At 44.9% G+C, this 26,610-nt stretch overlaps 1 protein-coding gene across 4 annotated transcripts in view; it reads right to left on the minus strand.

Annotated features, from left to right (window-relative positions):
• RNF13 (ring finger protein 13) overlaps positions 1-26,610 on the minus strand; it is a 74,224-nt gene that overhangs the window by 30,223 nt on the left and 17,391 nt on the right. For 3 of the 4 annotated variants that reach the window (XM_073579078.1, XM_073579079.1, XM_073579081.1), the window contains exons 2-3: positions 21,954-22,073; positions 19,650-19,730 (exon numbers count right to left, since the gene is read on the minus strand). In XM_073579078.1, the coding sequence (XP_073435179.1) occupies positions 19,650-19,730; positions 21,954-22,061 (189 nt within the window). In that variant the 5' untranslated portion in view covers positions 22,062-22,073. Of the gene's footprint in view, positions 1-19,649; positions 19,731-21,953; positions 22,074-25,425; positions 25,447-26,610 lie in introns of those variants that run through there. The other variant, XM_073579080.1, reaches the window with a different exon arrangement.

Below are 26,610 nucleotides of genomic sequence, written 5' to 3' on the forward strand. Positions count from 1 at the left end.
TTATGCCTAATGCCATGGTCATCTGTGTATTCAGATAGATGACGCTTTATTAGTGCTATATATCCCTTTGCATGATTATTATGGCAGTTTAGGTATTCATATATTTGATCAATTGATATATACTTTTGCATTTATCCGTATCCGTTGTGGGTATATCCCCTGTGTGCTTCTTAGATTATTGGTCCTCACCACTTTGGTATTCTTATTGTGTTATGTGTAGTTTTATATGAAATAATATAATTTGGAATTTTATATATTTTTTCAAACATTTGATCTTTGTCCTTTTTTGCTCTTTTTGGTATTTGCACCTAGGATAAGTAGTCGCCAGAGAGGCTGCCCTGTCATGTACTGAACCCTATGTAGCGTATGAGTACTAGCCGGAGTCACAGACGTAAGAAATCAGGTTTCCAGATAAAAGAGCAGCCCAAAATTGATATTTTAATTGCAGAAAGGTACAGGTATGGGATTGCAGTTAGCTGTATCTGTCACGTTACGCTTTCTTATAGTTTGTGGATGAAGGGAAGCTCTCGTTTCCATAGGTACCTTCTTAGTTTCTAGTCCGTCTTCACGCATGACGTGACACTGCTTCCGTGGCAGAACAGTGAAAATGGCTAAATGTGTGTAGCCAGCTTTTGACCCTTAGTGCGCCCCCTCCCATATTTGCTCCCACCTCTCTGGATTGGACTGAAATCTCCTTCCTTGACCTCCTAGCTGAAATGATTCCCAATATCTAGAATGGGTTATACTTCCTAGGGGGAGGTCCAAACAGGATGACTGACATCTCAACGGGTTCACAGGGGCTGGACCGATATGGAGAGTCCAAACTTGGGTCGGCTAAGTGGTTCTGGAGAGCAAGTCTCGATAGCTTGGCATATGGAACAGCTAGAGAAAGATAAGACAGGAGTGTGTGAGGAGGGCTCCCTGGATTCTGGTGGTATATTGGACTTAACCCTGAGGTGCATGGTACTCTCATAATTCATCTCTAGGTGTCGGTGTCCAAGTGTCTACGCTTCCATTGATAGCAGGGGGTCCCAGCTCTCTTCCTTCTCACCAGGGCTGTGGAGTCGGTAAGCCAAACCTGCGACTCCGACTCCTCAATTTCCCTTACACCGACTCCGACATATATTGCTTATATTTAAGTGAAAAATTTATTCTAGTACAATGTGAACATCAGACATTAAATCATTTTTATGATATAATAATCAAGATATTTAGATAGAACATATTTATTGGAATACAACTTTAGAACACAAAAAACTAATAAATTGTAAACATGTAATACACTATGTAATATCGAATATATAATATATACACACACACACAACACTATGTAATAAACTATAAGCGGCAAAAAACAGTTCAACAAAAACATACTAAATAACATTTGTGCAGTCTATGAATTTGTTCTAAGAAATAAAATTGCCTCCATCAGATCCTCCTTCATAATGACCTCAAATCTGACCTAATAATTTTAAGGCTAGAGAACAACCTCTCTACAGTAACTTGGGTTGGAGGCAAAGCCGTAACCACATGGGCAACATCTCTAACAATTTCCGGGTATAAAGGAATTGCCTCATGCACAGTCAGTTTTGCTGAACGGTTGAATTTTTCTATTTCTTTGAGAACAAGTGAAACATTTTGCTGAAATATGGTCAATCTGCTTGCTATAGGAGACAGAGTGAAATCTTTTTCCTTGCGGCAACGCTTTGCCTGCTCCATGCCATACAAATACTTGTCAAAGTCAAACTCCTCATCTGATGAGGATAAAGATACGGCAGCAGTAGCACTGTCAGGACCCGAGTCCTCTTGCGCCTGGCAGTCCTCCTGTAGGCCACTCTTCCTAACTGCTACCTCAGTCAGAGCTTCTTTTCCTTTAGTAAGCTGTTGATCATCAAGCAATATACGAAGACTTGGGTCCACATAAACAGCTGCCAGAAAAAATTTATTTTCCAATAGCTGTGTCTCTCTCCGTTTCACTGAAGCAGAAATGCCATCTGCGATTAAACAGCAAAATAGCAAGTTCTTCCGCTCCCTCATGAAAATGCCAGGAGTTAAATCCTCAGCTTGTAATTTTTTAGTCACAGTAAATGGGTGATTAAGCAATTCCTTCAGTTCAGCCACCTGTGTCCATCGACCTTCATTTAGGGTTACCTGAGGGTTCGCCATATCTATAAGAAACGGTTTTAGTTCAAGCAATCGCTCAATCATTAATTAAGTGCTGCCCCACCCAGTGGCTTGATCAACAATTGCCCTTTTCCAGCACGTCTCTTCAAGATGGAATTAATTTTAGAGGTTCTGGTGGCAATAACCAATTTCATCACTTTTGCGGTCAGATTTCCAGCATGTCCCTCTTGCAGACTCTCTCTTATTGCCAGCTGCAGCGTGTGCACAACACAGCACATGTGATGAATAGGAAAGTGTTTGGAAGCAGCTTCAACAAGATCATCTATTTCTACAGTATAATTTTGCTGTTCTTCTGTAGTAATATCTGTTTGTTCCTCAGTTACATGAACAGCACTGTGGCCTTCCATCTCAAACATACTGAATCCTAAATGTTCCTCTAGCTGTTGTTCATTACTCTCATTCATCAGTGTAATTCTACTTACGCTTGAAGCATTGTCCGTTACAATAGCAAGAACCTGTTCTTTTTGGAGTTCGTAATCTTGCAGAACTTTTTCCACTAAGGCCTGGAGAAACTGGCTGCTGTGACGAGCTTTAGTATCTTTTACTGCCAGCGTGTTGGTAACAATTTTTGTTGTCACAAACATATCGAACATTGATGGCAAAATAGTTCACTCTGTGACGTGTGCAGGCATCCATTTTAAGAAACATGAAGCGTCTATTGGGAGTCTTTTTAAGATCTTCCTTTTGTTTAAGGGCTTCTTCAATCACTAATTTTCTAATACTTTCTCTTTCCAGAGAAACACCAAGTTTGCGGGCCATTTCTCCATTAAGAGCTGTAAAAGCTGGTCGTGCAAATAATGTTAATGGTACACCGTCCTTCACAACAAGCTGGATGAGCTGTCTTTTAGACATATCTGCTGTCATTGTTACAGTAACTTTGTCACTTACAAAATATCTTGTTAATGATGTTTGAGACGCTCTTTCCTCCTCCTTTGCCTGGCAGGAAGTGTTAGTCTGTGTGCTACCCAGCTTTCATTCTTTTTGGTACAGATAAGATATGGAGACAGATATGGATAGATAGAGCAGATTTCTAATCTGCTTTTGATATTGAAAACATTATCTATGAGCTCAAAAACCTTTCAGTTGATGCGGTTTTTTAAACATCTGATCGGCTTTTGCAGCTGAAAAACGTATCCACAAAAAACGCAGCAAAAATGCTGTGTGTGAATGTAGCCTTAGATCAGGAATAGAACAGCCATTTATAGGGCATTTCATAACTTTCCCAAATTCCTATGAAAAAATATTCAGCACATTCTGCATTGAACTACTGTACCCAATTTATTATATATTTTAGGAGTCGGAGTCGGTCCATTTTATACAGACTCCAACTCCACCAAAATGAGCACAGACTCCGACTCCACAGCCCTGCTTCTCACATTAGTTAATACATTTCCTCTAATTGGTTGGATATATGGCAAAGTCCTGTTCTTTTGGAAATCTGTGTACTTTTCACAAGGGTAGGGCCACAATTCCAGGGGCAGAAGGAGATCTCGGGATAATATATTGGGCCTGAAATAATAAACCTAAAATGGAGTCTCCCTCGCCCTTCACAGGAGCTGTGCAGACAAGGATGGGGCTAAGGAGCCACGCAGACAAGGATGGGGCTAAGGAGCCACGCAGACAAGGATGGGGCTAAGGAGCCACGCAGACAAGGATGGGGCTAAGGAGCCACGCAGGCAAGGATGGGGCTAAGGAGCCACGCAGGCAAGGATGGGGCTAAGGAGCCACGCAGGCAAGGATGGGGCTAAGGAGCCATACAGACAAGGATGGGGATTAGGGGACAATGCATACCCGGCTTATACTTGAGTCAATACCCTTTCCTAGTTTTTCCAAGGCAAAATTAGGTGTCTCGGCTTATATATGATTACGGTATATACGGTAAGTGTAAAAACTGACAACCTTTGACCATGTTATAGGTCCTCTTTAGTTAGTAATTTTATTAACTACAGATACAATAATGAATAAAAAATTTTGGTACCATTTGGATAGTTCATGCAGATTTCAAAGATAAGAAAAAAAGTTACCGTATACACTCGTGCATAAGCCGAGATTTTCAGCCCATTTTTTTAGGCTGAAAGTCCCCCTCTCTGCTTATACACAAGTCATATACCTGGTGGTCGGCGGGGGAGGGAGAGCAGGGGTGTCACAGATCATACTTACCCCCCCTGCTGCGGTTTCTGCAGCTCCCCCCTTCTCCATGGACTCCCTTCCTGCCTTCAGCAGTCATGTGGCACCGCTCATTAAACTCATGAATATGCGCATATTCATGAGTGTAATGAGCAGTATCACATGACTGCTGAAGGCAGGAAGGGAGACCGTGGAGAAACAGGGCTGCAGAGACAGCGCCAGAAGGGGGTAGGGGGTAAGTATAGCGATATTCACCTGTCCCCCGGTCCATTGCTGTTCACCGCTCTGCTGCGACCCCTGTCTGTGACATTTAGCCAGCAGAGGGCGCAGTGACATGGTTAGTGTGTGCCGTGCCCTCTGCTGCCTGAACGTCACAGAGACGACGTGGCAGACAGCAGTGAGCAGCGATGGACCGGGGGACAGGTGAATATCTCAGGTGCCGGGTCCTGAGCAGGGTAGGGGAATATGGCTTTTTTTTTTTTTTCCGCAGAAGCAGCATATGGGGGCAGCATATTCTATGGAGCAGCATATTCTATGGAGCAGCATATGGGGGCATAGTCTATGGGGCAGCATAGTCTATGGGGCAGCATAGTCTATGGGGCAGCATATGGGGGGCATAATCTTTGGGGCATCACATTCTATGGAGTATCTTATGGGGGCATTATTAACCTTTGTGCAGCATTATATGGGGTGTATTTTGTATGGAGCATCTTATGGGGCCCATCATGAACGGTATGAAGCATTATATGGGGCTCCTGATTCAATATGGATATTCAAAATGATTTAACCTACTGATGTCTCAATTAATTTTACTTTTATTGGTATCTATTTTTATTTTTGAAATTTACCAGTAGCTGCTGCATTTTCCACCCTAGGCTTATACGCGAGTCAATAAGTTTTCCCAGTTTTTTGTGGCAAATTTTTTTTTTTTTTGGGGGGGGGGGGGGGGGGTCGCCTTATACACGAGTATATACGGTACGGTAGTCTAGTTTTCAATTAATTTAAATCCACTGTTTATTAGATTTTAATTAAAATAGTGACTGTGCACCATCTTTGCCAATGCATTATGAACAAAGCTTTTAAATTGCTGACAAATTAAATTGTAATTGCTATTACGTTTGAAAATGGTGTACAGCGTCACTGTATTTTACGAGGTGTACGGAGAGAAGCCGCGCGTGTACGAGGTGTACGGAGAGGAGCCGCGCGTGTACGAGGTGTACGGAGAGGAGCCGCGCGTGTACGAGGTGTACGGAGAGGAGCCGCGCGTGTACGAGGTGTACGGAGAGGAGCCGCGCGTGTACGAGGTGTACGGAGAGGAGCCGCGCGTGTACGAGGTGTACGGAGAGGAGCCGCGCGTGTACGAGGTGTACGGAGAGGAGCCGCGCGTGTACGAGGTGTACGGAGCGGAGCCGCGCGTGTACGAGGTGTACGGAGCGGAGCCGCGCGTGTACGAGGTGTACGGAGCGGAGCCGCGCGTGTACGAGGTGTACGGAGCGGAGCCGCGCGTGTACGAGGTGTACGGAGCGGAGCCGCGCGTGTACGAGGTGTACGGAGCGGAGCCGCGCGTGTACGAGGTGTACGGAGCGGAGCCGCGCGTGTACGAGGTGTACGGAGCGGAGCCGCGTGTACGAGGTGTACGGAGCGGAGCCGTGTGTGTACGAGGTGTACGGAGCGGAGCCGTGTGTGTACGGAGTGGAGCCATATGTGTACGGGATGTACGGAGCGGAGCCAAGTGTGTACAAAGCATACAAAGCGGGCTTTTCCCATGGACACAGGAGTACACGGCGGAGCCCCGAGGAGTGATGTGCTGGAAGCTGACCGGAAATTAGATAATTTCTTGAGGAGATTGTGACGGAACTAAGAATGCTTCAGATCCATCACCGTGTGTCCTCCTCGACAGCGCAGACAGCAGGATCGCCGATGCCTGCCATGTGAGCGGATCATGGATAGGTCCTGCATCGGGAGGCTCAGGTGGGCACTACAATGGGAGCCGGGCTGCTATAGTATCTTTGTAGAATCTTTCTTTATTTCTTTCTCTCTTTCTCTGTTCTTTCATTCTCTGTTCTGTCTTTCCCTCATTTTCTTTCTCTCTCTGTTCTGTCTTTCCCTCATTTTCTCTCTCTGTTCTTTCTTCCCCTCTTTCTTTCTCTTTCCTCTCTTTCTCTCTGTTCTTTCTTTCTTTTCTTTACTTCTTTCTTTCTCTCTGTTCTTTCTCTGTCTCTCTCTGTTCTTTGTCTCTCACTGTTCTTTCTTTCTTTCCCCTTTCTTTCTCGTTCTCTCTGTTTTCTTTTTTCTCTCTCTCTGTTTTCTCTCTTCCTTAGTGCCAGTCAGTGTGCCCATAATGCCAGCCACTGTGCCCTCAGTACCAGTCAGTGTGATCAGCAGTGCTAAATGGGTGCGATTAGGTGTGGACATGGGTGTGACTAGTTGTGAAATGGGTGTGGCCAAAATTTGCAGCGGCGCGCTGTGCGCGCCCCAGTCTTTGTCCATCTTTCCCTTCTTCAAAAGTTGGGAGTGATAGGGGCAGCTATGACCAGGGGGTCTAGTTGCCCAATGGATAGCAGTTCTGCCAGGAATTCTGTAATCATGCATACAAAAGGGGACAGAGATTTGGGAGGAGTACTGTACCTAAAAGCAATAAATAGGACTGAGCTGAAATACTGGGCACAGCTGTGACTACATGTTATATAGTCGTGTTAATCTCCTCTCACTTCTTGTAAACTACAAGTGTACAAAGATATTATATAGTCACCATGTGACTAGTGGGCCTGTGTAACTTCAAATGCCAGGGCTGAATTTTAGTCACAGTCCGGCCCTGATAGGGGATCATGTGAAAATAGTGAAAGTGACTCCTTCAGCAACAATTCAGATGAGATTCATTCTATATCTTCGTCTTCAAAATATTCGGCTTCGCGAATAAATTCTGAGCTTACTGAAAAAATTTTATTTCAAGCTGGCAAGACTGAGTTGAATCATGATATAAACCATAAGCAGTGTTTCTCTAACCCATTATCTATAGATGAAATACCAGCATCTGATAATTACCCTACAGAGGGGTTCATGGCAAAAATGTTTATAGCCCTTATAAATTCAGTTGAAAGCTCTAGAAGGAGCGATCTGGATCTATCGCATGGTCGCAAAATCCAGCTGTCTGATGTTAACCAGACGGATAAACATGAAGCTTCTGAAATTTTTATCAAAAAGCTTTTTAAAGATACTTCAACAATACTAACAGATGATACCCGTTCAGTTTATTCAACCCATTCGACTTTTTAAAATTATTCAAGGGTCTCTGGGTCTTATTCTGATGATATAAAGATAACTGATTCTGCTAAAATCGATAGTGATATATTACAATTCGGCATCTCACAAACGCTGTCCATGGTTTCAGACTCATTGAATAAAATTAAGAGGGACATTGCTTCTTTTAACTCCACTCTGGCCAACTATGAGGATTTTAAAAGGAAAAATAATGTTAAGATACGTGGGATCCCTGAATCTGTTCAGACCTCCCAGTTAAAGAGCTATATATCTTCAATGGTCACCTATTTGTTTCCCAACACTAATGAGAACTATCTGATTGAAAAAACATTTCGCATACGCAGACCACCTACACTTCCGCAAGACTTAGCAAGGGATGTTATTGTCTCGTTTTGTCCAAACTGGATAAGGAATGCGCTCCTTAGAATGTCTAAAGAATCAAAATTCGAGTCTTCCCCCTACAGTCATTTATCTTTCTTCAAGGACTTATCAAAAAACACCCTGCAAAAAAGGAAAACATTCTCCTCTACTACACGGGAACTTTTGCGCGCCGGGATACCATATTATTGGACTCAATCTTCGACTCTCCTTGTGAAATTTGCAACAAAGTTAATCCCTATTTCCTCTCCAGATGAAGGGACTGACTTCTTAGAAAGCGTCGGAATTGCACTTTCCAGGATTCCACAGGAAATCTCTTCTTTAAATACGGACTATCATCCTGATTGAAAGAATTGTATCTTTATAGTCTACTTACTTATTGTATTCCACGTTTATAACATTCTGGAATTGAACCGGACTTTCCCCCCAATCGGTCTTAGGGCCACCACTAGGTGACCCGGACGGGGCAGGTTACTATACATCTTATAATCTACCTTATATATAGAATGTTCACTAATTGACACATTGGAGGCGAACAAGAATAATTGTTTTTGTTTTCAGGTATTAATACGAAGATGTCTACATCACTACTTATTGTTGAGAAATTAAGCAACAGGTTGGCTATGTTGAATTTGTAGCATTTCTTCGCTTACACAGATAAGCGAATGTTGCTGCATATTTTTATGTACTGGTATATTTCTTACTGTTAGTTAATTCTGATGATAATTTAAAGAATCTTTGTATTTTTGAAAGGTTGATACATAAGACTATGTGGTCTCTGATGTGTAATGTATATTGCCTGTCTACTCCCCCACTCGGGGGATTTCCCTGTCTTCACAGGGTAATCTTTTCCCTTCCCTATCCCTTTTTTTTTTTTTTTTTTGTATCCCCCCCCCCCCCCTTCCCTCAAAAATTTTGAAACTTTAATAAAGATTATTGGAACATAAAAACTGCACCCGTTAAGGTGCTCAAAACCACATTCAAGAAGTTTATTAACCCTTCAGGCGCTTCACAGGAATTTTTTGAATATTAAAAAAAAAAAAAATGAACATTTAACTTTTTTTTCACAAAAAAAATACTTCAGGTTCAATTTTTTTTATTTTATCAAGGGTAACAGGAGAAATTGGACTGCAAAAGTTATTGTGCAATTTGTCCTGATATGTGGGGGGGAACCACTGTTTCGGCGCATGGCAGAGCTCAGAAGGGAAGGAGCGCCGTTTGACTTTTTCAATGCAAAATTGGCTGGAATTCAGATCGGACGCCATGTCGCGTTTGGAGAGCCCCTGATGTACCTAAACAGTGGAAACTCCCTACAAGTAACCCCATTTTGGAAACTAGACCCCCCCAAGGAACTTATCTAGATATGTGGTGAGAACTTTGAACCCACAAGGGCGTCACAGAAGTTTATAACATACAGCGGTACAATTAAAAAATTATCTTCACCCCCAATTTCTATTTTTCCAAGGGTAACAGGACCCTAAAAGTTATTGTGCAATTTGTCCTGAGTACGCTGATAGCCCATATGTGGGTGTAAATGACTATTTGGGTGCATGGCAGAGCTCGGAAGGGAAGCAGCGCCATTTGACGATTTTGGCTGGAATTGAGATCGGACACTAGAGTTGAGCGAAACGGGTCGAACAATTTCAATAGTCGCCGACTTTTGGCAAAGTCGGGTTTCATGAAACGAAACCCGACCCTAGGATGAGGTCGGCCACGAGGTCGGCGACTTACGCGCCAAAGTCGCGTTTCAAAAGTTTGTTTAGCGCTCTTTTTCAGCCAATCAGGATCCACGGACACTGTGGGCAACGTGATGACATAGGCAGGGGTCGCCACCATCTTTCAGAAGGGCATGCAAGTGATTGGCTTGCTTTGGTAGGCGTCACAGGGGTTATAAAAGGGCGTGCACGCCGACCGCCATCTTACTTCTGCCGATCTTAGCACAGGGAGAGGTTGCTGATTCTGTAGGGAGAGCGTTAGGCAGGGAAGACAAAAAAACTGCTTCTGCTGCTAGCGATTTTGCCTGTGCAACACACCAGTCACTGTGTGTGCAGTGCAAGGGGAGGCTATATTGTGGTGGATCAGCAGTGTTGGTTGTTAGGCTGCCTTCTAAGGCTTCCTGACAGCTGCATTGCTGTTTCCCCACTGCTCTGCAAACTGCTTTTTTAAAAGCAATCCCAATTTTTTTTTTGTCCTGCTAAGGTACTGAGCATGCATTTATTCACACCATACAGCGGTGTACGCTCCTCACACAGTACCGTGTAACGGCTGTTATCACAGCCACAGTGAAGCTGTGTGTCACTGTGGAAGGATAAGTGGAGGACTTGTTTCGTTCTTACAGACCTACACTCTAGGGAGATTCCTATTCTGCCCAATTCTACAGTTCACTTTTTTCACACCTGTGCCATCGAGCCTGTGACATAGCGCTCTGATATTCAGTGGGCCTCACACAATCCAAAAGTGTCCAGTGTCCACAAGTGTCAGCAGAAATTCAAAATCTCCCAGAAATTCAAAATCTCCCTTATCCTGTAGTCACTTTTTTCACACCTGTGCCATCGAGCCTGTGACATGGCGCTGTGATATTCAGAGGGCCTCACACAATCCAAGTGTCCAGTGTCCACAAGTGTCTGCAGAAAATCTAAATCTCCCCTGTCCTATAGACACCTTGTACCTTGTTTTACATTACTATATAGTTTGTAGGATTTTGTCTACATTTCTACCAAAAATGAGGAAGGCTGGTGGAAGAGGCCGTGGAATTGGGCGGGGGTTGGCAGCTGGTAATGATGGTGTTGGTGGTGGATCTGATGGTAGTGGCAAAAGCAAAATAGGACCGAATGCAGGAGGTGTTGAGCCTGCGTCATCGTCTGGCTCCATAAGGCTTCGAAGGCTTAGTTTTCTAGGAGTTGGCAAACCGCTTTTAACGCCAGAGCATCAGGAAAAAGTTTTGTCTTACATTGCTGACTCAGCCTCCAGCTCTATCGCTTCGTCTTCTGAAGTTGTAAAAAGTAAAAGCACCGAGTCGTCATTGGAGGCTTATGTTCATGAACCACACCTTTCCTTGTGTCCTTCACCACAACCAAGATTGAAGGATGACGCAGGCCATACTACTGATTACTCCATGGAGCTATTTTCACATACCATGCCTGGATTATCAAGTGAAATGGTGAATTACCCAGGCCAAGATGAATCTGACATGGAGTGCACTGATGCACAGCCGCTGATAGATGATTCTGCTGGTACATTCACTCAAAGCACTACATTGTCCTCGCAGTGTACAGAGCCAGATTCTGACCCTGATGAGACTCAGGTGCCCCTTCCCGCACACTATACCACCATACACGGTGACACAGAGGAAGGTGCACATGACATTGAAGAGGAGGTGATGGATGACCCAGTTGTTGACCCAGATTGGCATACATTGGGGGAAGAGGGTGCTGCTTCCAATAGCTCAGATGAGGAGCATCCACAGCAGACATCAAGATCGCAACAGCTGTTATCTGGCAGGCCCGGAGCACTCCAAAAACAGGTTCCAAAAATCAAAAGAGTTGCTGGACAGCTTGTCCAGAGGGTCAAAACATCACAGCGTTCTAGGCTGCAAAATGTCTGCCAAAGTAGGAAGAGTGCAGTGTGGCACTTTTTTGAACAAAATCCTCATGATCAGGCCAAGGTTATCTGTAAGAAGTGCGCAAAGACCTTTAGCCGAGGGAAAAATCTGAAAAATTTGAATACCAGTTGCATGCTTAGACATTTAACCAGCATGCACTTGAAAGCGTGGACACAACACCAAACCTCAAGTGCCACATGTGCAACTGATCACAAAGAAGGTAGTCAGCAACGCTACATTGTTTCCCCCACTGTAAGCCCACCGGTTAGCACAGCAGCAAATGTTGAGGTGTCGTTGCAAGGCCACAGCAGTCAGGGAATCCCACTGTTATATCAACGAAATACTGAATCTAGGCCATCAGAAAGAACACCAACTCCATCACCATCATCAACCCTCTCTCAGTCCGCCCTGTCCACCGCTACTTCCACCATATGCAGCTCTCAAGTCCAGCTCACCCTCCCAGACACTATGAGTAGGTCAAGAAAGTACTCAGTCTCTCATCCGCGTACACTGGGTTTGAACGCCCACATTGCCAAACTAATCTCGTTTGAGATGATGCCCTATCGGTTGGTGGAAAGCGCAGCTTTCCGCGAACTCATGGCCTATGCAGTACCACGCTATGACCTACCCAGTCGCCACTTCTTCTCTCGCAAAGCCATCCCAGCCCTCCACCATCATGTGAAAGACCGTATTGTCCATGCACTCAAGCAGTCAGTGAGTGGAAAGGTGCACCTCACAACTGATGCATGGTCCAGTCGGCATGGCCAGGGCCGTTACGTGTCCATCACTGCGCACTGGGTTAATGTGGTGGATGCAGGGTCCACAGGGGACAGCGGTGGTGGGACAGTGCTGCCTAGCCCACGGTATAGGAAACAGTTGGCTGTAGGCGTTCCACCCTCCTCCTCCTCCTCCAGAAGCGAAAGCTCGTCCACAGAGCGCAGTCGTACGAGCACTCCATCTGCAGCTGCCACTGTTGCACACGAGGTGTCCCCCTATCGAGCAGCTAGTGGAAAGCGTCAGCAGGCTGTGTTGCAGATGATGTGTTTGGGCGACAGACACACCGCCGAGGTGCTGGCCGAGTACTTGAAGCGACAAACTGAGTCATGGCTGGGCAGTGTACATCTTGAGGCAGGCAAGGTAGTTAGTGATAACGGGCGTAATTTTGTGGCAGCCATAGCCCTTTAAAAACTCAGCCACATACCTTGCTTGGCTCACACCTTGAACCTGGTGGTGCAGTGCTTCCTCAAAAATTATCCGGAGTTAACAGCCCTGCTCCATAAGGTGCGAAGACTGTGCGCGCACATCCGCCGGTCGCCTGTACACTCCGTTTGTATGCAGAAGCTGCAGCGATTGCTCCACCTTCCCAACCACCGCCTCATTATCGACATTGCAACAAGGTGGAACTCCACCCTGCACATGGTGGAGCGGCTGTGCGAGCAGAGGCAGGCCATAATGCATTTGTGGGAGGATACACGGCCAGGCACTTTGAGAGCAGACATGGAGTTGACAGGTGTGCAGTGGTCGAAGCTGAAAGACCTCTGTAAAGTCCTTCAGTGTTTTGAGGAATGCACACGGCTGGTAAGCGCAGACGACACCATCCTAAGCATGAGCATCCCACTTATGCGTCTGCTCATGCAAACTTTGACGCACCTTAAGGAGCAGGCGTCTGCAGCCAATGTTGACGAGGAGGAAGAGGTGGAGGGAATCCTTGATGACATTCAGCCATTGTCTGCTCAGGGACCTCTCCTGGACGAGTTGGAGGAAGAAGAGGAGGAGGAGGATGATGATGGGGATGATTACTTAGGGGAGGAGGATGCATCTCGTGGGGCAAGTGAAAATGTTGGCGTGGCAAGGTCTGGTACAGGGTTTGTGCGTGACTGGAGGGATGTGGATTTGCCAGAAAGAGCTCCTCCAACCAGCACTCGCAGTGCATCATTGACACCGGGAACATTGGCCCACATGTCAGATTATGCCTTGCGGATCCTAAAAAGGGACCCCCGCATTGCCAAAATGATGAACGATGACGACTACTGGTTGGCCAGCATCCTGGATCCACGCTATAAAGGCAAATTACAAAACATCATGCCACAGGAGAACCTTGACCTAATATTGGCTAATAAACAAGCAACTCTGGTAAATCGGTTGCTTGAGGCAATCCCAGCACACAGCAGCGGTGATGGTTCTCACACGAGCTGTACGGGCCGGGGGCAGCTTGGCAGAGGTGTTCATGGTGCACACAGCAGAAGTGGCGTTGGAGACAGGGGTTTCATGACAATGTTGTGGACTGATTTTTCAAGTACCGCTCACACAACTGGTAATACTGCATCGATGGAAAGTGACAGGAGACAGCAGTTGTCAACTATGGTTACAAACTACTTTTCCTCCCATATCGATGTTCTCCCACACAGGTCATTCCCCTTTGACTATTGGGCTGCTAAACTGGACACCTGGCCTGAATTGGCACAATATGCCTTACAGGAGCTCGCTTGCCCAGCTGCAAGTGTGCTATCGGAAAGAGTCTTCATTGCAGCTGGATCAATCCTGACAGAAAAAAGGACCCGTCTGTCAACCCAAAATGTGGATGATCTAACCTTCATTAAAATGAACCATGCATGGGTTTCCAAGGATTTTGTCCCACCTTCCCCTGATGACACATAGGGTGACAGAAAAATGGCTTGCTTTGGTCCACCTCTTCCTGGGACTTGACCTATTTTGCCTTTTGCATCAGGTGAATGTCCAACATCAGCATGTGCCACTTTCAAAAACTCCCTAACTGTGCTACCTCCCCCCCCCCCCATGGCCGGGGTCACCACCTAGCGCACGACACCGTGCGAGTGCCGTTGCCCTGGACAGGTGGGTAGGTCGACTCTTGGGCGCGGGCACTGGCACAGGGTCCTTCATAGTGCAATCAAGTGTCTCTGACGGTGGTGGTGCACACCCGCCGTCAGACACACCGCCGTACTATGAGGGGCCCAGTGCCAGTACCGTCGCCCACGAGTGGGCCCCCCTTGCTTGGCAGGGCCCCAGCATTTGCAATCTTTACCTCTCCCTGCTCCTCCGCTGTGTAGTCTGGGCCGTCAAATCCATACTGTGCCTGACACCGTCTGAGCCTGCCTCCTGATGTATAGACATATCTTTTGAATGTGTACGCTATCCATACATGTTATCCGGGGATACGGCACCCTTTCTCACCTTTGTGCAATCACTTGCAAGCCATACTGGGCCTTACACCGTCTGAGCCTGCCTCCTGATGTATAGACATATCTTTTGAATGTGTACACTATACGTTATCCGGGGATACGGTACCCTTTCTCACCTTTGTGCAATCACGTGTAACCCATACTGGGCGTCAGAACGGCTGGCGAGCTGTTATGCAAGCTACAGCACCTGTGGTTTGCACACGTAACTTTTTCATTTTTTTCAGGAATGACGGATAGGCCTAATTCCGGAACTGCGGTTAACCTGCACTTACTGGGAAATCATCGTTCGCGAGTAATAATTGTAATCAGTGATCCCCATCACTAACGTTGTTCAGCGGGTTATCTGCACCTGTAAGCGACAAACGCTGGCCTTTTCAGTGTAGCGCACATGCAGCCACGGACATGTAAGGGCATGACACACCAGTTATTGGCCAATCTCATGTGCCAGAGCCTCACGTGTCCCTCTAGTAAGCCGGACTCAGACCGCGGGGCATGACGGAGTCTCGTTCGTTAACGGAATTAAGCTTGCAATGTGTGCATCTGTTCTGTAGCTGGCATGGTTGAGGTTGCCCGTGTTGAGTCAAATTACGCCGTAGGCTCCACTCCTGGTGGTGCCCTTCTGGACATTCCTTTAAGGTTCAGCTTTGCAACCATACTGCCCACGTAAAACAAACACTTTGCCTTCATGGACGCTGTTTGGAGGGTCATGACTCATGGGAATAACGCCGCCCGATCAGTTAACCTGCTAGAGATCCTTCGTTGCTCCCAAGCATGACATCACACTCCCTAGGAGGAAGGTAATGCCACTGTGGCGACCGTACTCCTGGGGGCGACACAAGTGCACTGATGCCCAGCCACTGCTCGATGAATCTGCTGGTACATTGACCCAGACCACTACATTCCCCTCGCACGCTACCCGGCCTGAATCTGACCCTGATGAAACTCAGGTTACCCTTCCCATATACAGTTCCATCTTACACGGTGACAAAGAGGAAGCTGCAGATGAAAGTGCAGGTTCGGCCCACCCGCCATCAGACACACCACCGTACTATCAGGGGCCCTGTGCCAGTGCCGTCGCCAACGAGTGGGCCCCCCCTGCTTGCTCAGGATCACAGCACTTGCAAGGTTGAAATACTGTGCAGTGAGATGGAAGATGGGGACGACGAGGAGTCCAGACAAGTACAGGGATTCCCTAGCGAGGAGACTTATTTCATTGTTTTCAATGTTGGGACAGCAATTTTTGGGGAGCACTATACTCTGGAGAATGATAGATGGGGCCCACCATACACTGGAACATTCCAAAGGTGGACATCAGACACTGGAGCAGCATTTACAGGGCCCATTATACACTAGAGCATTAGAAATGGGGCCCATTATGTTTGGAGCATTATTTGGGCCCATAAGACAGTGGAGCTTCATCCATGGGGACCAACATATACTGTAGCATTATGTGGAGCTCATCATATACTGTTTCAAACATTATATGGGACCAATGATTCTCTATGGAGAAATAGATGGGCCTCGTCATGAGATGTAAAAAGTGAAGTATTTTTCATTGTACTATACCGCTATTTCTCTGCCGTATCGGAGCATGATGAGTTGTGGTATGTGTTAAAGGGGCGCTCTTTCGCCCAGGGCACATGAAAACCTGGAGCCAGCCCTACCCCCCCACAACTGTAGCCAAATAACCCCCATTTTTCAGTGCGTAACTTGTATTATGAAGTTAATTAAGGTTGACCAGCTTAAGTAAGAAGAATTGATGCTTTTGGCATTCAAATGAGCACTGTAGGTGTGTTTCCTGTCCTCCTCTCACTGCCGACTTTTATTCCCCATTGACTTACATTGGGTTTCGTGTTTCGGGACGACCCCGACTTTTCCCTATAATCGGCCGATCTTGCTCGACCCGACTTTTGGAAAAGTCGGGTTTCACGAAACGAAACTCGACCATAAAAAAACAAAAGTCGCTCAACTCTATCGGACACCATGTCGCGATTGGAAAACCCCTGATGTACCAAAACAGTGGAAACCCCCCACAATTGACACTATTTTGGAAACTAGACCCCCAAGGAACTTATCTAGATGTGTGGTGAGCACTTTGAGCCCCCCAGTGCTTCACAGAAGTTTATAAGGACCGGGCATGAAAATAAAAATATCGTATTTTTTCAACAATCGTCATCTTTAGTCCCCAATTTCTTTTATTTTCCCAAGGGTAACAGGAGAAATTGGACCCCAAACGTTGTTGTCCAATTTGTCCTAAGTACGCTGACACCCCATATGTGGGAGAAAACTACTGTATGGGCACACGTCGGGGCTCGGAAGGGAAGTAGTGACGTTTTGGAATGCAGACTTTGATGGAATGGTCTGCAGGTGTCATGTTGCCTTTGGAGAGCTCCTAATGTACCTAAACAGTGGAAACCCCCCCACAAATGACCCCATTTTGGAAACTAGACCCCCCAAGGAACATATCTAGATGTGTGGTGAGCACTTTGAACCCCCAAGGGCTTCACAGAAGTTTATAACGCCCGGGCGTGAAAATACAAAAATCATTTTTTCCACAAAAATGATATTTTTGCCCCCAATTTTTTATTTTCCTAAGGGTAACGGGAGAAATTGGACCCCAAAAGTAGTTTTGCAATTTGTCCTGAGTATGCTGATACCCTATATGTGGGGGTAAAACACTGTTTGGGCGCATGGCAGAGCTTGGAGGGGAAGGAGCACCATTTGACTTTTTCAACGCAGAATTGGCTGGAATTGAGATCAGACGCCATGTTGCATTTGGAGAGCACCTGATGTGCCCAAACAGTGGAAACCCCCCAATTATAACTCCAACCCTAACCCCAACACACCCCCTAACCCTAATATCAGCCCTAACCCTAATGGGAAAATGGAAATAAATACTTTTTTTTATTTTATTATTTTTCCCTAACTAAGGGGGTGATAACGGGGGGTTTGATTTACCATTTATGGCGGTTTTTATGTTTGGCAGCTGTCACACGCTAAAAGACGCTTTTTATTGTAAAAATAGTTTTTGCTTCACCACATATTGAGAGCTATACTTTTTATGTATTTTGACCCACCGAGTCATGTGAGGTCTTATTTTTTGCGCGACAAGTTGACGTTTTTATTGGTATCATTTTCAGGCACGTGACATTTTTTGATCGCTTTTTATTCCGATTTTTGGGACACAGAATGAACAAAAACCAGCGTTTCATGAATTTCTTTTGGGGGTGTGCGTTTACACCGTTCCGCGTGCGGTAAAATTGATAAAACGGTTTTATTCTTCGGGTCAGTACGGTTAGGCTGAGTGCAGACGTACTTTTTGGCCCTGCGGATTTTTCCGCGCAGAATGGAAGAAATCCACAGGTGAAATGACCTGCATTTTTCCTGCGGATTTCTTCCATTTTTCATTCGGTTTTCCACTGCGGTTTTGGTGACAGGAAAGATGGAAAACCGCACAAAAGTATTAACATGCTGCGGACTTTGTACCGCAGGAAAACCGCGCGGAAAAATCCGCAGCGTCTGCACAGCGGTTTTTTTTTTTTTCATTGATTTTAAGGCTACTGGACATCACAATGCGGCTATGCAACGTTTCTGCGAGGTAAAATCCGCTGCAAATCTGCATCGTGTGCACACAGCCTTACAGCGATACCTCATTTAGGTCGTTTTTTTATGTTTTGTCGGTTTTATGCAATGAAAACTATTTTATATAAAAAATAATTATTTTTGCATCGCTTTATTCTGTGAGCTATAACTTATTTTTTTGCGGATGACGCTGTATGGCGGCTCGTTTTTTGAGGGACAAGCTGACGTTTTCAGCGGTACCATGGATATTTATATGCGTCTTTTTGATCGCGCGTTATTGCACTTTTTGTTCGGTGGTATGATAAATCATTTTTTGCTTAGTTTTTTATTTTTTAAGGGGTTCGTTTTATAGGGCGGGTCGTTACGGACGCAGCGATACCAAATGTGTACTTTTATTGTTTTTTTTTATTTTCAAAAAATGAATTTATTGGGGAATATTTTTTTTTCTTTTTACTAATTTATTTAGGGATTTTTTTAAAATTATTTTTACACTTTTTTTTTTTTTTTTTACTTTATTATATTGTCCCAGGTGGGACATCTCTGTCACATCACAGATCACTGTGACAGATCAGCGATCTGTCACAGGCACTGCTGCAGACTTCCTCATGCCTGCGCTTTGCAGGCAGTGAGGAAGTCAGCTACCTACAGGCCCCCGTCGCCATCTAGGATCTGGGGGCCTGTAGGGAAAGAGCCCCCCGCAGCAGAGCTGCACATTGCGCTGCTGTGGGGGGCTCAGGGAAGCACGGAGGGAGCCTCCTCCCTGCCGATGCCTCCCTTTAACCCCCGGTACACCGCGATCGTGTTTGATCACAGTGTACAAGGGGATCACGTGTCGGGGGCGGTCCGTGACCGCCCCTGACACATTGTGCCGGGTGTCAGCTGTGATAATCAGCTGACATCCAGCCATGATCAGCGGTGCTCACCACGTTTGCTTTTTTTTTTTTTTTTATGTTCCTCATCGTGGGCGAAGTTTGTCATTTGCAAATGTTTCACATTTAAAAGTTTCTGCTTGAGCGAATATTCTCCAGCCTCCCCCACCCAAGAGTAATTTTATGTACACCTGAGGTTTTTACAAAAATTTTATAAACACTTTAGGGGAACATGCAACTTTGTTGGCTAAAAAGTGACAAACAAGTTAAGAGACACAATAAAGTGTATTTTGCGCAAAATTCAGGTATCATGTGCTAAAACTGTGTGAAGAATTTGGCAGGAAAAGAAAAATGGAAAACCATCGACAAATGACGAATTACACCCCAACATTTTTTTTTCTTTAGTATGTTTAGTTGCTATTATTTGATCTTTTGATCTCCACGTACCTTTAGGCCATCACTGGGAAGTCTATAGCCAAACCGTGCAGGAAGGTCTTCAAAAGACTTTGATACATTGTCTGCAGAGTGCTAAAGAGAAACATTTATTTGTAGACATTGTACTCGATATCAGATTTCAAGAAATATTAGAAAAAAGAATAAATATTTCAATGTAACTTTTTTCGGTGGGAGGGGACGGATGGGCTTTGTAGCCTGTCAAGTGAGTTTATGTGCCTTTCATTATACATTGGGGTAGATCATGCTGGATGCACCAGAACAAAAAAAAAAAACAAAAAAAACAAAAAAAAAACACCCCGTTCATGACCTACACCAGATTTATGATGTGTTTTACACATTACACCACCCTGATCGGACAAGGCGTAGAGGCTACCTGGAAAGGGATGTCAGACAAGGGGCGCATTTTAATGTGCAGTGTAGTATGCCAAAAAAAATGAGCCAAAGTTTGGAACAAAGTAGGACAACTAATAGATGGTGTAAATTCAGACTAATAACAAAAGACTGACCGTCACTTCCAAACAGAAAACTGGTGTGTACAGGTGCAAACTAAGAGTAGTCATCAATCTACAAATAAAGTTGCACTCTGTAGCGCTATAGCATGAAAACATGTAATATTATTTGTTTTTTTTTGGTATGTGCCTCTGCGCCTCATGTACATACACCTGAAAAAACAAGAAATTGATGGTCTGCAATGGTTGTGATTGTGTGAACAATGTGCTATTCAATAGTGAGTACTATTTCAGTGTGTCCCATGCAGTGTACCAACAGATTACAGTCAGACAAGGGCTTAGAAATACAAACACAATCCTAAAAGACAAATCAGGTTATGTGTTTATTATTGCTGCAAAATTATTATTTTCATAAAATAGAAAATATTGAATTTAATAAATGAAAAATAAAGATTAGTAAAAAAGTTAACTTGTTGGGTGTAGCCGCCCTTTTTAGAGTAGATATACTGTTAGTACTCAGTGTGGTGGAGCGCACCAGCTGATCTTATATGCTGATAAGTGGCACATGAACCGTGCACTTACACAAGAACACATATACATTCATTGACAGTAACAGTGCACTGCACATAAACGAAAGGAAAAAGGTCAGCGGAGTACCTCGATGCACATATAGTGATCCTGTGCTGAAGTGGATAGAACAGTCCAAGTGTCGATTGCAGTAAAAGCGCTCAGGGAGTCCTGGACAGCGACTCAGCTGAAGCTATGCAGGACCGGAGTGGGATCAGACGGCGTGTGACGTCATTACTGCTCTAGAAAATATGAAAAATTGAGACTACTTCAAGCATAAATTGGCCAATTCATGTGTACCTGGCAGCCGCAGCAGCACATGGGCTCTCAGCAACGAGAATCAACTTATCGTGGCTGACGGGTATACATGAATTGACCAATTTATGTGCAAAGTATTCTCAATTTTTCATATTTTTTTAGAGCAGTAATGCAATTATTATATTTTTTCTTGCTATAGCGCTACAGAGTGCAACTTTGTTGGTTATGTATAGTGATGGCCACTCAGTTTGCACCTGTTCACACCTTATTTCTGTTTGGAAGGGACAGTTAGGGTGTGTGCACACTTTGCGGATTCTGCTGCGGATCCGCAGCAGATTCTGCTGCGTTGTACAATACCTTTTAAGTCAATGGAAAACGCAGTGCACACGCTGTGGATGTTTCCGCACGGAATAGCTGCGGATTGAAATCCGCAGCATGTCAATTCTTTGTGCAGCTTCCGCAGCATTTTGACACCTGCTCCATTATAGAAATCCGCAGGTGTCAAAACGAAGGGGAAATCCGCAGGTAAAACGCAGGTCGCTTTTCCTGCAGATTTAGCCAAATCCGCGCGGAAAAATCCGCAGGACAATCTGCACCGCGTGCACATACCGTTAGACTTTTGTTATTTGTATACATAGGCCCTCTGGCTGCACACTCCACCCATCAGCCTCAGGTGGTTTTAATCATAGCGGCATCATATCTACCCACATAAATCCAGTCTTCAGCCTAGGAGAGGATTCACATTAGGCAGGTTCCAAGCAACGGGAATCACCTTATCGCAGCTGCCGGGTACACATGAATTGTCCAATTCATGTGTTAAGCATTCTCAAGTTTTCCTATTTTCAGAGTACTATTTTATTTGCTGATAAACTATACGGTCATAAAAGCTAGTGGATTTAAGAATTACACAGTACTGGTAGCTATGCTGCAGTATGTTACTATGTATACTCACACAGTTATGGAAAGAAAAAAAACAAAAAAAAAAAACAAAAAAAAAAAAAAAACAGGTCCTCTCACTTACAGCGATGATGTCAGCATTTACAGGCAGAATGTAAGCGATGGCGAAGACGTGGACTGCCCACAGACTGACTCTTCTCACAGACCACATGCACATTTTTAAGATCTCCATTTTGAAGTTAACCTGAAAGCAAAAATAAGTCAGCATCTTATCATTCGTTTCTGTGGAACATGTAACTGTGTTTTGCGTTTTTAGAGCAGTACTTGTACTCGGTTTCTTAGCCTTCATTAAAATATCTCATTCCAATGTAAATCTGAAAAACCTCGAGAACAATTCATTGTTATTGGTATTTGGTAACATTAGCCGAGTTCACGCTGAGGTCTCAAAAGGAGAACAGAGATTGGGTACTTGGGTAAGACTTCCTGCTCCACGTCAGCGATCAGCAGACTTGTCATGTATGGGTGCAGTCCTCGACACTCAGCTTTAGGTTTTATGCACACTGCAGAACAGTGTCAGAGCGTTTATAAATTTTGCATAAATGGGACAAAAAAAAAAATAAATACAATTTTTTTCATAAATGAAATGCACAGAGTAGAGACCGGTAAACGTCCAAGTGACCTACGACAGCTCTGTTCTGCTATATATCCTACAATAAACAGGATTGATCTGAATGAAGCCATACATGTGCTGTGGAATTATCTGCCACATCAGTGGGGGTTTTGAAAAAGCTATTCCTTAAACATGTGAAAATAACCCTAGTGACTGTTCCTATGGGAGAAGCAGCAGAACTCATGTGTAGCATCTGTTCCACCCCCCCAGCACAAAACGGTTGCATTTTGCATAATGATAGCCAAAATCTGCTTTTGGTGTGCATGACACACACTAACTATATATCGTCAACATTTTCCACAACACCAGACTTCCTAACGTTTCAATGGTTAAAGAGGATATAGAAAAAGAGAGTTGATCTAGCTTCCAATCTACAATCCAAGAGCGTACAAATTGTAAGTGCTCTATTAGGGTATGTGCACACGGTGCGGATTTGGCCCTGCGGATCTGCAGCAGTTTTCCATGCAGTGTACAGTACCATGTAAACCTATGGAAAACCAAATCCGCTGTACACATACTGCGTAGAATTCCGCACAGAATCGCAGCGGTTTATTTTCCGCAGCATGTCACTTCTTTGTGCGGAATCCGCAGCGTTTTTACACCTATTCCATTATAGGAATCCGCAGGTGTAAAAGCGCAGGCCAAATCTGCACGTAAAACGCAGGTCATTATACCTGCGGGTTCTGCAAAATACGCACGTAAAAATCCGCAATGGAATCCGCACCGTGTGCACATACCCTTATTATGATTAAAATATGGCGACAAGAAAAAAAAAAAAAATGCACATATGAAAAAGTAACCTCATCGGTGTGGGGTGTATTGGGGAAACCTAATACCAGATGCCTTTCGAACGCAGGCTGTGTTCTTAAACTTGGCTTGAATACGTTTTCAGTGTGGAATTTGCCACTGACAACAATGGGATTAGGGGGTGTACTGCAGCAGTAATGGGACCACACATCATGCGACATGGAAATCGTGATGTTGTGTTGTAACACCGCATCTAAGGATTTCCTATGAAGTTGCATTAGGTGTTCTATTTTCTTTCACTTGTCCTAGACTTCAATGCAAGTAGCTTTTTATTTTTTTATAATTTCAGCAAAATTACAACGCTAATAGTTTTCCAACACCATCTTGCAAGTTTAACAAATTTTTAATGGGCCACGCGACAAGTGTATGTTCTCCTCATGTTTGCGTGGGTTTCGTCCGGGTTCTCTGGTTTCCTACCACACTCCATAGACATACGGGGCTCACGATCTACATTACCAAATAGAGGACATTTGACTGTGTGGGTTAAAGTGCTGTGGGATTAATGGCGCTATACAAGTAAATTAATCAGACTTGCAATAACTCTAGACTTAAGAGGCCATATAAATGCCCAACCTTTGTGAATAAATCCAGAGAAGCCAAGTATCAGCACCTGTGCAAATGTAATGAAGAGCAACCATCTGACCATATGTTCAAAGGCCAGCACTCATTAGGAACAGCTCCATGTTTCCGAAAATTAATGAATCCAACACATTGCATCCAAGGGAAAAGATGCTGCAAAGTAAAATCAATTTCTATTATTGAACCAGAGTGCAGTCAGGACTATTAATATGAATCAGAGCTCTGCTATGTGCCTTAATGGGGTGCTCCAATAACAAAGCAATGACATATCACTAGGATATACAGAGTACTAGGACCAGGATTGGTGGGGGCCCATTTACTTTCATGATACAGGCTGGATGGGTGCAATAATGGTGGGTAGTAAGATAAAGTAAAAAGTGAAGGCAGCGCTATGTCAGCCTTATTTTTCTATGGGTGGTTGGGGGTCTCAGAGGTCATTGTTTTTTTCTTATGAGCGAACCTTATTCATTCATTTATATTTCTCCTTAAAACATAGCGGGTCAGTAGTCCGGACTAAGAGACTACCTGTGTAAGCTGGAGAGATGGAGCGAGTCCCCGCCAGCTGTGCCAGCATTACATCACACGGAGCTCAAAGCCAAACGGGCAGGATTTCTGATTCATTGAGGTGAAGGAATCATGTAACTGCTTAATCAGCTGTTCTGTTCCCCTCCAAAATGAAGTCCGCATTACTAAGAAGACATGAATTTCAGCCCTAAACATTAAAAGGGGCGGCTGACTTGTGTGCACTACTAGCTGCAGAGCATTACACTTTCTGGCTTCTACATTTGCATGGCAGAACATCTCGGTGTGAGCCCCCTAATCTCTGTACACCCAGCTACCGACCTCAGCCCTCTAAGGCTGTGTGCACACGCTGCGGATTAGGTGCGGATTCATCCGTGCGGATTTTGTAAAATCCGCAGGTGAAACCGCAGGTCAAAATACCTGCGGTTTTACCTGCGGATTGCTCTGCGGTTTTGCCCTGCGGTTTTTCATCTCCTCAATGGAGGAGATGGCAAACCGCAGGAGAATCCGCAGAAAGAATTGACATGTCAATTCTTTCAGCGGATTGAAAACCGCAGATAATCTGCGTGGAAAATTCCGCACCGTCTGCATTGCAGTTTTTGATTCCCATAGGGAATCATGGTACTGTACACCGCAGCAGAAACTGCTGCGGGTCCGCAGCGGCCGGAACCGCAGCAAAATCCGCAGCGTGTGCACACAGCCTAATAAGCAGAAGGAGGATCATAGGAATGCCCCATCATTTACTTAGATTTGTTCAGTCAGACAAGAAGATGTAAAGAAAGATCCCAGCGCCCAAGCCTCCTAATACAGGTCACATTTTACTCCAGTGCTCTTTGCATTTAGTATAATAGCTGGTCTTAAAGGGGTTGTTCCAGTATATTATTAAAGGGAATCTGTCACCCCATTTTTCGAGTATCAGCTGCGGCCACCGCCATCAGGGGCTTATCTACAGCATTATGTAATGCTGTAGATAAGCCCCCGATGTAACCTGAAAGAGAAGAAAAGCCGGATTACTTACCGGTAATGCTCTTTTAATGAGTCCACGACAGCACCCACTGGAGGTATCGGATCCGCCCCATTTGGAACAGGAAACCCTACAGGAAAGATAAAAGGGGCGGTCCGCCTTTCCTCCTCAGTTGCATTTCAGAGTACCAGGAGGACCGCCAAGGATTAGGCAATGTCTTGTACTTATATCTTTACTTATCCAACTTTAGCAGATATACTTTTAACATTGATATTTGTAGCAGGGAGGGAAGTGAGCGGGTGCTGTCGTGGACTCATTAAAAGAGCATTACCGGTAAGTAATCCGGCTTTTTACCCTTCGCCACGACAGCACCCACTGGAGAGATTCCAGAGACCATCACCTGGGTGGGACCACCGTGCCAAGGACAGTCCTGCCAAAGCTTAGGTCAGAGGTAGACGAAAGATCAAGTCTATAGTGTCTATAGAAGGTAGAAGGGGATGACCAAATTGCCGCCTTACATATGGTTTCAATTGGAACGTCTCCCCTCTCCGCCCAGGAAGCCGCCATTGCTCTGGTGGAATGTGCTCTGATGTTTCCCGGAGGTTCTTAATTTTTTGCAGAGTAGGCTAAACGAATGGCATCCCTGATCCATCGGGAAATGGTGCTCTTTGTGACTCCATACCTTTTTTACGGCCCTGAAAAGAAATGAAGAGAGCCCTACACTGCCTCCAGCTCTCGGACCTTTCAATATACTTTAGGACAGTTCTTCTGACGTCCAAAGTGTGGAATTTCTGCTCTTCCGGAGTGGAGGGATCTTCAAAGAAGGTTGGGAGGAGTATCTCCTGAGACCTATGGTACCTTGTTGATACCTTAGGCAGGTATGAGGGGTCTGGCTTCAATATTAATCTATCCCGATACACCTGCAAAAAGGGTGGATCTATGGACAGGGCCTGGATATCACCCACTCTCCTAGCGGATGTCAGTGCTACCAAGAGGGCCGTCTTAAATGATAAATATTTAAGGGTTATCGTATCTATCGGTTCAAAAGGTTCTTCTGTAAGGGCGTCTAACACCAAGTTTAAGTCCCATGTAGGGATTGTGGGTATGTGAACCGGAGTTATTCTTTCACATGCCGTAATGAATCGTGATATCCACTTATTCCCTGCTATATTATGGCCATACAGCGCCCCCAACGCAGACACCTGTACTTTCAGTGTGTTTACTGACAAGCCCAATTCC

Source organism: Dendrobates tinctorius, unplaced genomic scaffold (assembly GCF_039654945.1).
Source record: "Dendrobates tinctorius isolate UK_male_01 unplaced genomic scaffold, ASM3965494v1 ptg000060l, whole genome shotgun sequence".
Classification (NCBI taxonomy): domain Eukaryota; kingdom Metazoa; phylum Chordata; class Amphibia; order Anura; family Dendrobatidae; genus Dendrobates; species Dendrobates tinctorius.